The sequence below is a fragment of the Poecile atricapillus genome, chromosome 2, assembly GCF_030490865.1.
Source record: "Poecile atricapillus isolate bPoeAtr1 chromosome 2, bPoeAtr1.hap1, whole genome shotgun sequence".
Taxonomy (NCBI): Eukaryota; Metazoa; Chordata; class Aves; order Passeriformes; family Paridae; genus Poecile; species Poecile atricapillus.
Genome location: NC_081250.1, coordinates 149,745,688 through 149,758,642, shown reverse-complemented (window position 1 = coordinate 149,758,642; position 12,955 = coordinate 149,745,688). Strand labels below are relative to the sequence as shown.

The 12,955-nt window shown below is 39.2% G+C and overlaps 1 protein-coding gene across 13 annotated transcripts in view; it reads left to right on the top strand.

Annotated features, from left to right (window-relative positions):
* PTK2 (protein tyrosine kinase 2) overlaps positions 1-12,955 on the top strand; it is a 191,027-nt gene that overhangs the window by 120,279 nt on the left and 57,793 nt on the right. For all 13 annotated transcript variants that reach the window (XM_058833329.1, XM_058833324.1, XM_058833327.1 and 10 more), the window contains 5 exons: positions 425-479; positions 4,090-4,230; positions 4,953-5,030; positions 6,012-6,119; positions 7,077-7,194. In XM_058833329.1, coding sequence (XP_058689312.1) covers positions 425-479; positions 4,090-4,230; positions 4,953-5,030; positions 6,012-6,119; positions 7,077-7,194 — 500 coding nt within the window. The remainder of the gene's footprint in view (positions 1-424; positions 480-4,089; positions 4,231-4,952; positions 5,031-6,011; positions 6,120-7,076; positions 7,195-12,955) is intronic.

The following is a 12,955-nucleotide window of genomic DNA, read 5'->3' as shown; positions in this document are numbered from 1 at the left end:
TGGTTTTCCACTTTCATTTTGTTCCCCTCTCATCTGACTACATGCTCTAAAAATATTTTTTCTATATTCTTGAAATTATTAAAACATGTACAAATAACAGTTTTTGTTCTCAAAACTCCTCTGTGCCCAAGCCACCATTTCAAATAACAGACTTTCCACACAGGTACCTGGTTAAATAAAATATCCTTTGGGTTTAAAATCGAAGATGCTGCTGTGCCACATTTGATGTGGGGTGATGCTGTAGTTAGAATTTTAATGGTAGTCTGTTTGTTACTGAGATTTTCAAGGACTTTGTTAGGAAAATGGTTTAGTAATTGTATATGCTAGGTAAAAAACAGAACATAGACGCAAAGCACCCTGAAAAGAGAAATATGATACTGCACAATGTTTTTGATATTAATGCTGTGTATACTTTTTCTTTCAGGAAGGATGTTGGTTTGAGACGGTTTTTCCCGAAGAGTTTACTAGATTCAGTGAAGGTAATTACAGTCCCAGTCAATCCTATACTGCTGTAAAGAAAAATGTGTCAGAAATCTGAAAATTGCATTATAGTTTTCACTGTACAGTCCTAAGGGAATTGCTGTGCAGTTTTGCTTTGTGATAAAACATCCAAGCTGTTGGATTGGTGGGATCTAAATCCCGGTCATGCATCTGGCTGGACAAGGATAAAGTGATTCACACGCCCTTGCTGAGCTGCTGTGAGAGGGGCACAGCTCTGCCTCTCAAACCTTGGGGGTAAAAGTGCAAAACCAGTCCTTGGAGCCTCTTGTATCAAATAACTTTTTTTTTTTTTCCTTCTCTAAAAGAAAAATGAGACTTCTGGAGAAAGAGGAAGGGAACATGTTAGAAAAAAGAGTATTTTACTGGGAACTTGATAAACTTGGTTACCTTCTTGTGCAAGACTGTATCCAGCTTATTCAAGGAAGATTTCCAGTAATTTCTGTTTATGTTAATCCTAGCTAAGACTATAAAAGTTACTTGAATCTCACTCCCATTGAAGTCCATATGTTCTTAGAGTGAAAAATGCAAATTTTTCTCAACATGTGATGAAAAGGGGGATTAAGAATGGTCACCAAGTATTTTGCATTTCTAGCCACCTCAATATGAATGTCCTGGTTAAATGTCTCTTACAATTGATACATGAAAGTATAAATCATAAATTGCTGTTTCGGAGCTGGTTTTGGTAAGCAGTGGAGCTTTATAGAAAGAATAGAATTCAACTTGAGATTTGGAAAGAATCTGCATTGTGATTTAAATGGGTAAACACAAAAGGTCTGTCATGACAAGGTTTTGTTTCAAAAGACTTTTGAAAATCAGAAGCTAATGAAGTCAAGTGGATTTAAGTAATCCCCTCTGCATTTTAATTTAAGCAATTATCTGAAACTGTATTTTCTGTTAACGGGAGAAATTGTGGTAAAGGGCTCCAGACATAAAAGTATGAATAACTGTCTCAAAAATAATATTATGGAGCCAGAAAACTGACTGACGAAGAAGACTGCACTTTGGAAATCATGAAGTGGGGAGAATAGCAGAAAGAAGTAGCAAGAGTTGCCAGAAGGTGAAGCCGAGTGGAACCTTGTAAAGACATGAAAAAAAATGTTGGACATATGAAGAAGAAAAACAAGGGAAGGAGAAGTGTGTCTGCTTTTTAATGAAAATGAAATCCCTATTCAGAATAGTACAGGATCAGTCCAAATCCTTAAATTGCTCTTCCACTTTGTGAAAACCAGGGAATTTGAACTGGCAGGCAAAGGAGGGTTCCCAGTAGCTGTGAAATACAAAATTCATTATTTCTCTCAATTCTCTCTGCTTTGAACAAACACAGAGGGGAAACAGTGGTTCTTAGAAATGCTTTTAAGATCAAGTTTTCAGTGCATTTCTCTTGAAGTTGTTATTTGCAGATATTTCTGATAGATGCTTCTGTTATGGAAGAGGTGTGTTTTTGGGGGCTGTTCAGCCTGGAGAAGAGAAGGCTCTGGGGAGACCTGAGAGCTCTTTCTTGTGCCTAAAGGGGCTGAAAGAGAGCTGGGGAGGGACGTTGAACAAGGGATGGAGTGACAGGACACGGGGAATGGCTTCCCACTGATCATCTGATAATGATCAGATATTGGGAAGAAATTCTTCCCTGTGAGGGTGGTGAAGCACTGGCACGGGTTGCCCAGAGAAGCTGTGGCTGCCCCATCCCTGGAAGTGTTCATCCAGCTGGGTGGGACTTGGAGCAACCTGGGATAGTGGAACGTGTCCCTACCCATGGCAGGGGGATTGGAACAAAATGGACTTTGAAGTCCCTTCCAAGCCAAACCAGCCCGTGACTCTAATCAACTTTCTATCTTTACACCTTGCTCATTATGTTAGAATTTGAAGTGACCAGTTCTTCTTGGTGGACTGAAAAGAGACAGATTACACATGCCAGTATTCGTGGCAGTAAATGTGATGCTAGAATTGGTCAGGAAAACAAACCATGAGCAGAATAAAGTATCATTCACCAGCTGAGTGGCCGAAATACTTGGGACACCTTGAGCTAGCAAGTGCTTTTTTAGTTTGTTGTGTCTTGCTCCTGGTATTTGCCAGTGATAAGATAAGCCTGAGGTTTGCAGTTGCCTTGAAATTGGTTTTCTCAATAAAAATAAAGATAACAGGGAGGTCCAGTGTAGAGTGTCTGAGTCCTAACAAAGCCTGAGGCAGCTTGGGGTGCACAGAGAAGGTTTCCTGAGTGCTAAAGGCCTTCTGACCCTGTCCATCTCTGCAGCCTCCTTAATGATCCACCTGATAGCTGGTTCTGCTAAACTGGCAAAATATTTTGAAATTATGCCAAAGTCACGGATTTCTTTGTTAATTTGACAATACAGTATGTGCTGAGAGGGTTTTTTTTCCAACCTATATATGCATCATTGCAAAACTGATCATTTTGTGAATATGCGACACCCTTGGATTACTGGTGCTGGAGTAACTCCTCCTAAACACTCCACATAAACATTTCTGGCTATTTTGACTTCTGAACGTTCTGTGAAGGCTTTCTAAAAATGAGTGTCTAATCTGGCTGGAAGTGCTAATGACAAAAGGAAGTTGATATTTGTGTACTGCCTGGGCTGTTAACAGGCAGTGTGGGAGAATAGAGAGTTTTACTGCTGTTAAAATGGGACAGATATGTTTGCATGGAGGAACAGTGGTAATTCCTGTCTTAACCTTGACATATTGGGAAGATAAGCATGGTTTTGCTTTCTGTCATTGTTGTTAGTTGGAAGATGTATTAGAAATGTGGTTTTTAAGACTATTCAGTCACTTTAGACAGATGTTTTTATTCACAGTTCTTGATGGCTTGTTCAGATTGGGGGCATCTTAGAGATACTGCTTCTCAGGCAGTTTTTATTTTCATATGAGTGTCTGTCTTTCAGGGGCTATACATTATGTACAGGCAGATAATTCATGTTTTTTGAAGTATTAGTTTAGCTAGCCTCTGTGCTGCTCTAAGTGGTTATGTGTACCCTGAAAACAGTAATAAAGTGCTAGATACCATAGTTAATATAGTTTGATTTACTTTTTACATTCAGTCTACTATTTAAATTACATCTTTTAATATTGAAGTTTTTGGGTTTTTTTGCTTATTATCAGAATGAAATAATCCACTTTATTATGGATAGTCTAAGTTATTGTATGCAGAGATTAAGATACAGCTACAGCTGGCTTGTTATTGCCAGGTAAGAGAGAGAATGGTGATTTAGGTTTAAAATCTCATATGGAGGTATAAATTGTTTTGTTTTGTTTTTTGTATTGGGACACAGTTCAGAAATTGAGAGAAATGAGGAACTTAGAACAAGTATTCCTGAAAGAAGTTAACATGTGTTTTTTTATTATAACTTATTCAAAATGTTGTTAGATATCCTCTCTGTAATTCAGCAGAAATGATGTTGATGCTAAGCAGAAGTTAAAAGGCAGAACTACTGCTTACATTTTGAAGCTTTTTTTATTCCTTGAGAATTGTCTGCATTTCATAGATAAAGACCCTTAGTGCTAGTGAGTGACCAAAACTCTTAAAATGTCCCTCAGCTAATAGATTTAAAATAATTCTCCAAATGTTTTAATACACAGGCCAAAACACTTCGGAAATTAATCCAACAAACGTTTCGACAGTTTGCCAACCTCAATAGAGAAGAAAGTATTTTGAAGTTCTTTGAGATTCTCTCTCCAGTGTACAGATTTGACAAGGAATGCTTCAAGTGTGCTCTCGGTGTAAGTAGAGGAATGTCACAGTCACCAGAATACATTCTAGAGTTTTAAGTCCAATTGTTTTTGCTTGGTTATGAAATAAGTTTTTGCTTGACTCCTGTTCTTATGTAGAGACAATTGGATTTCTTTAGCAACAAATCGTATTTATTGATTTTATTTAGAAATTTCTCCACTGACTGTTTAAAAAAAAAACATCATTCATTAGTTGGGGTAAGAATTGTATGTAAAATAAAATATTTTTATAGGTGCTTTGTTTGTGAAAGTCAGGCACTTTTTCAGCTGTTTCCACAAAGAAATGAAACTTCTCAACTTCTTTTAGTAATTTTTCATCTAATACCTGCTAATCTGTACCTATTTCAAACAAATTTTGAGGAAGTGCCCCAAGTCTGGAAGGTTTGGGAAAATGGGAGACTCCAGCAGAAATTAGAACTTGAATATCAATGTTCATGAGAAGAGGAAATACAGGAAATCCATAGTTCTCTTGTAGACCTAAGATAAAACACATGGAAGTGCAGTTTTGCGTAGCAGAGATCCCCAGGAAATGAGTCATGAGGGGTTTTGCCAGTTACAGAATTACTCGATTTTAATATAATTTTGTTTGATGAGTTGAAAAGCTTCTGGATATTAATTACTAAAACCTGTAATTACGGCATTGGATGATAGTGTTCTATAGCAAGGCCATGTCTTACTACTGAAATTCTGCCCTTTCTCCTTTGACTCCCAAGTCAAGCTGGATTATTTCAGTGGAACTGGCAATTGGCCCAGAAGAAGGAATCAGTTACCTGACAGACAAGGGTGCAAATGTAAGTCTGCTTCTGTTTTGTGGTTTTTTTTCTCAGTCACTGTGTTAACGACCATGACCTGTTGTGAACTGGATATCACAGAAAGGAGAGTGACCAGTCTGACCTCAGCAGAGCTCTCAGCTCTTAGTCAGATACTAATTTGTGGTTTGGGATCGGAGGAAAGGCACTGGTGTTAGGTACAGAGATAGGGTCAGCTTTAGCACTGAATTTGTTGGCTTTTTTACCCAGTGAAGTGCTCACTTGCAGAATTTGAAACATTGGTGGGTACCTTTTACCAATGAAATATGTGAATTATTCTGAGTTGTTCTCTTTCTTAGGAATGTGTAAATGCAGGGCTCATTTAACCAGTTGGTGAGCACATTTGTGCAGGCATTTGTGCTTATTTATTTTCTTTATACCCTTCACAGCCTTTTCCTTACTTGATTCCAGTTGTATTTCAGTATTTAATGTGCACCCCCATGGTGCAGAGGAGCTCTGTCCAGGCAGATCCTTCAGCAAAATGTTTGGGAATTTTACAATCCCGACTTAAGCTGAGCCCATGTTCAGCTTTCTATTGAAATGAATTCAAAAGCACTGAAGAGATGGGGAAATCAGCAGTGCACAGCTAAGAACATACCTTTTCCAGCATTCTGGAGGGATGTTTGGGAATGTGTCAGCGTTGGCTTCCATGTGTTTTTTTCCTGTTGAGTTTCCTCTGTTGACATCCAAGAGGTTGCTCCCACTTCGGTGTGCGCCTGGCGCTACTCAACAGTGACCTCTGTGGGCACAGTGGAGCTGGATTCTTTTTCCAGAAACTGGATATTTGTGTGTGTTATGAGGGGTAATGAAACTCTAGAAAGAAACAGAGAACAGATTTCTGCACATGTAGTTTGAGGATCAAAGTCTACCTGTGCTTTTGCAACCTCAGGGATAAAGGCAGGCTATTTTGCTGTAATTTAGATTTTTGTTTTTCCTCATTTTTTTTGTGTTGCCTTTCTGCAGCCAACCCATCTAGCAGATTTCAATCAAGTGCAAACCATTCAGTATTCAAACAGTGAAGACAAGGACAGAAAAGGGATGTTGCAACTCAAGATAGCAGGTGCACCTGAGGTATGTTATTTATATTGTATATGGTGATAAACTTGCTACTTTGTTTTTCCTTGCAAGGAGCAGGGTGTAGCACACTCTTAATGTGGATATTCTCTATATTGGACTTTTGTTCTGGGTTTGGTTTTTTAAAATCGATTTAAAGTTCATTACATGTTTTATGTTTTGCATCTGGTGCTTGTAGACTTTGATATTCATAGAAGCAGCTTAATATAAAACCAGTAGCTCTTCAATGCAATTTAATAGCAGCCTGTGCATATGTACTGCGTCCTAGAGAGGAAACAGCAATTCCACTCTTCTATAAAGGGGAAATGTGAAAGAAGAAAAATTCATTCTCTCATATTACATAGAAGCAGCGCTAGAAGTGAAATCAAATCTTTTCCTTGATCCAGTGCACCAGAAAACAGTGGTAGAACAGGATTGAGGGAGAGAGGCAGATCTGTGCAGAGGATGATAAATATTGGTGGTGTTGACATTAATAGCTTGTCTGTATGTCTCTCATCTCTTTCCACGATACATATTTTATTTTTTTTAAATCTTCTTTGAAATTGGGAAGGGTTGTTTTTAGGCAAAGAATAAATTCCTGCAGAGAGTGGGGAAAAAAAGATACCACCTGTGAGAGCTTTAAGGAGTAAGCAACTTCTTCAGAATTGTCTTAATTATAACCCTGAAAGTCATAGCAGTTGTATTCAACAGTGGTTTACACTTCATAAGCCCCAATTAACTCTACATTTAGGTGGAAGGTTTTACCAGCTGTGCTTTCTGAACCTCCTGTTTGAAATTTGCTGCACAAAAGTTAAAGCAAGAATCTCTCTCTGGTTCCCTGCTCACCCACAATCTTCTGTTTACACTTTGCAGGCGTGTGTAAAGTTCTGATGCAATGACACAGCTGTTCCACTCAGTGTTTGCATCTACAATAATTCCTCTTTGTTGGTGCCTTGTTTTTTTTCCCTTCTGTAGCCTCTGACAGTGACAGCACCATCCTTAACCATTGCAGAGAACATGGCTGACCTGATCGACGGCTACTGCCGGCTGGTGAACGGGGCCACGCAGTCCTTCATCATCAGGCCTCAGAAAGGTAAGGACACCTCCATCTCAGAACTGCTCAGAGGTTATTTTGCATTTGAACACAAGACACAAGGTAGCAGAAAATCCCTCACTTGGAGGCTCTTTTCTTTCAGGGAGGAGTCGTGAGAAACACCGATGGTAAAATTGTCACTGCATCAAAAATTGCTTAATGGCTAATAATTAAGACTGATGTAAGAAATCACTGCTTTACACTAAAGCCAAAGTTAACTAGCAGAAAGTGAATTAAAAGCACTCCTAATAATGATGTGTTATCTTACAACATGATTTCCAGTATACAGATGGAAATTCAGTGAGGTTGGTTAGGATGCATTTGGATAAGGTTCTGACTGGTGATAATGTTTTAGTTAATGCCTTTCTCCTAGATACTCAAATGTCTCAATTTAAAAAATAGAAACCTTGAGAGGTCTCATGAGTTTCTCTTGTAAAATAGAACTAAAGCAGAGAAATATTTTACAGTGTCTGTCGCTTGTTTTTTGTAGCATCTCGCAAAGCTGCAAACACTGAAACGAGGTTGCAGGTACACCTCATTTTAGAGAGAATTTAATTAAATTTAATTAGAATTTTTTCCCAGTTTCAGACGGCTCTAATTATTGAAAAACATGCAAGCAAAGCTGCTTAAGAATGAAATTTTCTTATTTCATCTTATTCTCATCTTTACCCATGGAAATTCATCCAACTTTCCTGCTTTCCGAAACAGTAAACTATTTCCTTCTTCCATGTTTGTAATACAGGAAAGTACACAAATGATCCCAGCATCTCTCCAATGTGAAACTGAGTCTCTTTTAGCCACGTTCTTGCTTTTCTCTGCCACAGGTTTTCCCTGGGGTGATGCTGTTAACATAATTAAGGTCTTTTCCAGGTCCATCTATAAAATCCTACCTGTGTGTGGCTCAAAAAACTCCCAAACTTAAACTTGGTCATTCAGTAATAAAGCAATGTGATCTTAGGGTGTTAGATGTTTTGACAACACATGGTAATTGTTATTCTTTAATTTGCATGGTTTTTTGTTATTTCTGACCCTTAGTATGTGAGTGACATTTAGCTCCAGCACAAACAACTTTGTTAGAACCTGTGTGAATTGTGCAGCCTTATCTCCACACAAATTAAAATCTTCCCTCAACACAAACTCAGTCTCCAAGCCAACCTGGTGCACAACACAGGGATGAACCATTGGCTCCAAAAATCAGACACTAAAAGGATAAGCTAGCATCTAAAACAGGCATCACAACCCAAGATTTCCATGTCTGTAGACTAGTGTGTGCCCATGAGTGGAGGTCTTTTGTGCCTCTTCTTTTCTGAGAAATCATTGTTTGGGGTTTGCTATAATCCTTATTATTCACCCCCAAAACTTTCCTTCTAATGCCAGTGGATTGGCTGTTTTCCAGCCTGAACTGTTGTAGCCACAGTTGATCTTGTAAAACTTTTTCATGTCTACAGATGACCTCTTCCCTGAGTTAATGGTTAACTCTGACTCTGTCTCCACTTTTCCTTTAGGGTCACATCTGGGCTTTGTCCAGTTCTTGCCACTTCCACACTGGTGGTGGTGCCCATCAAAATTGACCTGTTCTATTTGCAGTTTTTCTTTCTAATTCCTGTCTTGTTCTGACCTGACTTTCTTAGCAGCAGCTACTAGATCTTCTAGGTGACTGAGCTCTCTGAGGGGTAGTATCTCTGGTTTTCCTGTGCCCTGCACTGAGGTTTCTGATCGGTGTGAATGCAGGATAAATCAATGCTTGTAAAATGCAGGGTGTTTTATTTGTGTGCTATTCTTATAACACAGAATTTTAACATGGAGCAAATGAGCAGTGATTGAACAGGAACATCAGGTAACACTTTGGGAACACTCCTCTTTATGCATACATGAAGAGAGCCCCTGTAGTTACAATAAATTCCGGCTTTCTTTTGTCTGAGATTTCTTTCTTTGAAGTTCATAGCAATATCCAACATATTCATTAAACATTTCATAGGAGAGCTGTCCCCATCATGATCTGCCTTCCCAGATCCCTCCCACAGTGAGCTTTGATTGTGTAAGACACGTCAGAAACAAATCATGGAGCAACTCTTGATCTCAGGGATGTGTTTTATTATCCCCCTTTTGAGCTTTCCCATCCTGTCTTTGTTGTAAATTTATGTTTATTTCAAGTCTCTTCATAAATTGTCCTTCTTGATTACTAACAGAGCCTGATTTTGTGATATGTGTCGTGGTATCCATTCATGATCCAGTTCCTCTTAATTTGGGGAGAGCACTTGGTAATGTTTTAAGATGTGGACAGCATTTGGCATTTTTCCATTCAGTGTGTTTTATTTTTCATAAATATTTTGAGACAGGTCCCTTTAGACTAATCTGGAAATGTTACACTTAATATCTGTGTTTCCATTATCACACTTACCTTTTACAGTCCAAGAGCACAAATGAAAAAATTCTTAAAAAGTTGAACTGATTATCAGCTTTTAGGTTATGAGATTTTTACAGTTTTCTACAACCACTTGAAAGAAGGTTGTAGCCAGATGAGGGTTGGTCTCTTCTCCCAGGACATGAGCAAACAGCCCTGAGTTGCTCCAGAGACGGTTTAAAGTGGATATTGGGAGAATTTCTTCCCCAAAAGGGTGGTTAGGCATTGGAACAAGCTGCCCAGAGAACTGTTCAAAAATACAAAATCTAAATAGTTTGTGAAGTTCTCCACTTAAGTCCTTTTTCTTTTCACCTGAGTTTACCCTGGGCATCATTTTAATTTTAATGGAATGCTGACATGTGTTCCCATTCTTAGGATACTGTTACCTCCTTAGTTTGGCCCCTCACTGATTTTGCTTTCACAGTAATTTCAGACAGGTGAGGACAATTTACATTTCCCCTGGCACCCCCAGCCTGGCTGGGACCACTGGAGCTGCCTGGGTTCTGCTGTGTCCAACATGGAACTCTGCTCAGCGTGGAAACACCTGGGCAGTCCAGTGGAAACCCCAGTACAGCCATGCATATCCCATTTCTTTAAAAAAATATAGAATTGAGCAAAAAAGTTGTGAGTTTCAACTTGTGAAAAACAACATATGCCTTAACTGGGATGCTATTAGTAAGACACTTTGACATCAGACCTGCAGGGGTACTAATGAATATTTGGTATTTTGTTTGGGATATAAATTGTAAAAGGATGAGCACCAGTTTGGGTACTAATGCCTGAAGTGAGCAGTTTGTATCCAGGGACCATGTAGGCATCTGCAAGATCAAGAGTTCCATGCAGATAATTTTTTTCTTTAATTATATCCAGTGGTAGAGTAGGCATAGAATCATGGAAGAACCCCAGAATAGTTCAGGTTTGCTGATACCTTTAAAAATCATCTGTTTCCAGCTCCCTAGTACTACAACCCCTGTGCACCTCTGGTACTACTTAGTAGTGTATGAGTTTTTTTAAGCCTGAATACTTTTTTGTGTTTTTTGATTTTTTTTTTTTTTTTAACATCTACTTGCTTTTCCAGCTTCCCCTGTCCATTTACATCCCTGCACTTGACACATGTCTCCAGCACACAAGCAGGATGTCCCTGTAGCCTGTCCCTGCAGGCACCAGGCTGTGGCATCCGGGCAGTTCTGGGTGGACCTTCCTTCTTCCCAGGGCTGAGCCTGCCTTCCCACACCTCCCAGCCCCATCAGCCCAGAGGATGAGGCTCCAGATATCTTGTTCTGATGCAAATGAGCACAAAGCCAGTTATATCCTGAGGAATTCAGCAGGGGATAGTGAAAAGGGGGATGATCAGATAAAACAGTTTTGGTTCTGGTGGACTGATATGTTGCTTGATTTCCCAGTGGATCTGGAAGCAAATACTCATTTAACTTGGGTCAGAGTCTCTGCTTTTCTCTGTCTATCCCCATCTTTTCCTCACAGTTTTCAGTTCTTCTCACCTTTCCTTCACTTTCCCTTCAATTCCTTCACCTTTGCTTCACTTCTTTTCTTCTTCTTCAAACCGATTGACTACATCATACTACTACTCAATTTACTGTGTAAGACTTCTATTCACATTCTCCTTATCCCACAAAGGGCCAAGAAAGGATTTGCTATTACAGTGGAATCAAGATTTTGTTTTGTTATGAATTTTTATGTTTTGTTGCCACCCTTGCTTTGCACTTTGCACTGATAGATAGGAAGCTGTTGAAAACGTGGAACAGAGGCTTGCAGGAAAAGAATGAGATTCTCTTCTTTAAGGAAATTTAATACTACAGTGGAAAGTCAGGTTCTCTTTTTATCTCCTTTAGATCCTCTTTGATAGGTAGTATTTGACTTCAGCACACACCAGCAGTTGCCACCTGTGGTATTTCTCACTTTTTTAGGAGGAAAAAACAGTCAGATCTCATCTGAGCTCAGTACCTTGAACATACAAAGCATTGTGGCCCTGCAAGTGTTATGAAATCATTCCCATCAAGTATAATGAAATCATTCACTGATCTTTCTGAGTCCCCAAATATGATACTCGACAAAAAAAAAAGCCCTAGGGGAAATTAAAATTCCATCTTTAGAATGCAGTTTGAATAGTGTGCAGTTAACATGCAATGGAGCTACATATTAAAGAGCAAGGAGAATTATTTTGAATAGCTGCTTATTAATTGTGCATCCATTACCTTGATTTAAAAATACAGAATGATAAGGTTAACTATGCAGTTTAGTGGAGTTCTTTTAACACAGAGGAATACTCTATGTTCCACTAGTAACATATGTGATTAATCAGCACCATCTAAGCGTTAAATCCATTGCCAAGTGTAAGAGCAGCATTGGAACAACCAGCAGTAGCAGCATCAACTGGTGTAAACCAGAGCCCAGGATGATTTCATAACTAATGCTGACAGCTGTAGGTGTCATGTAAAAATGAAGGTTCTTTTGAGTGTTCTTTATGGCCCTGGGGAGGCCTGCACAGGACTCTTGTGCCTGTTCTTTCAAGCTTGGATTGAAACTGGGTTTTGCTCAGTTTCGTCCAGGTTGAACCTCTCATTCCCATTACATTCTCTTTTTTTGGATACCTGTTCCTCGGTCTTTCACTGCCAGGCTGCACCTCCACACCATTGGTCTCATACTTGTTACTCCACACCATCTCTGAGGATCCTTGCCTTTTGTTTCCTTCCCAAAAGATATAATTTCCCCTAACATATCACAGTTCCTTTATCTCCCACCTGCTTACATAATCTTACTGTCCTTGCTCTGACCCCCAGTTTCAGGTGCTTGCTCTTGTCACCTTGGTGAGCTGCTCCAGGGCTTCAAAATTGCAGCTTCTGGTTTTTCTTCTCCAACTTCCTTTTCCACCCCCTCCATCAGACAGATCAAAACAGACTGATGTTGTTGAGACAAACTATGCTTTTCTACCTAGCAGCAAAAAAAAACAAAACCAAAATAGTGTATTTTGCCATGTTGAGTGTGGCTTTTGGGTACCAGGCATCTGCTCAGGCCCTTAATACACAAATGTGAGACTGTTGTTTACACCTATAATTCCTGGAAATTTTAACATGGGAGAAAAACAAATGTGAATTTACATGATTTTGTTAAAATAGTGTATGGGACACCATTTTCTGCAAGTGTTGCCATTCTCTCAAGTCACTTTATCAGAGCTACATTGATTTAGAGAGTGAAGCACTTATTAATAACCAGCTTCTCTCCTTCCCTGCATACTCTAATCTACTGAAAAGGTGTTTTGCTAAAGGATTAGTAACCCCCCCAGGAATACCAAGGGTTTTATCAAATCCAACAGGAAAAAAAAAACCCTTGAATATGTAC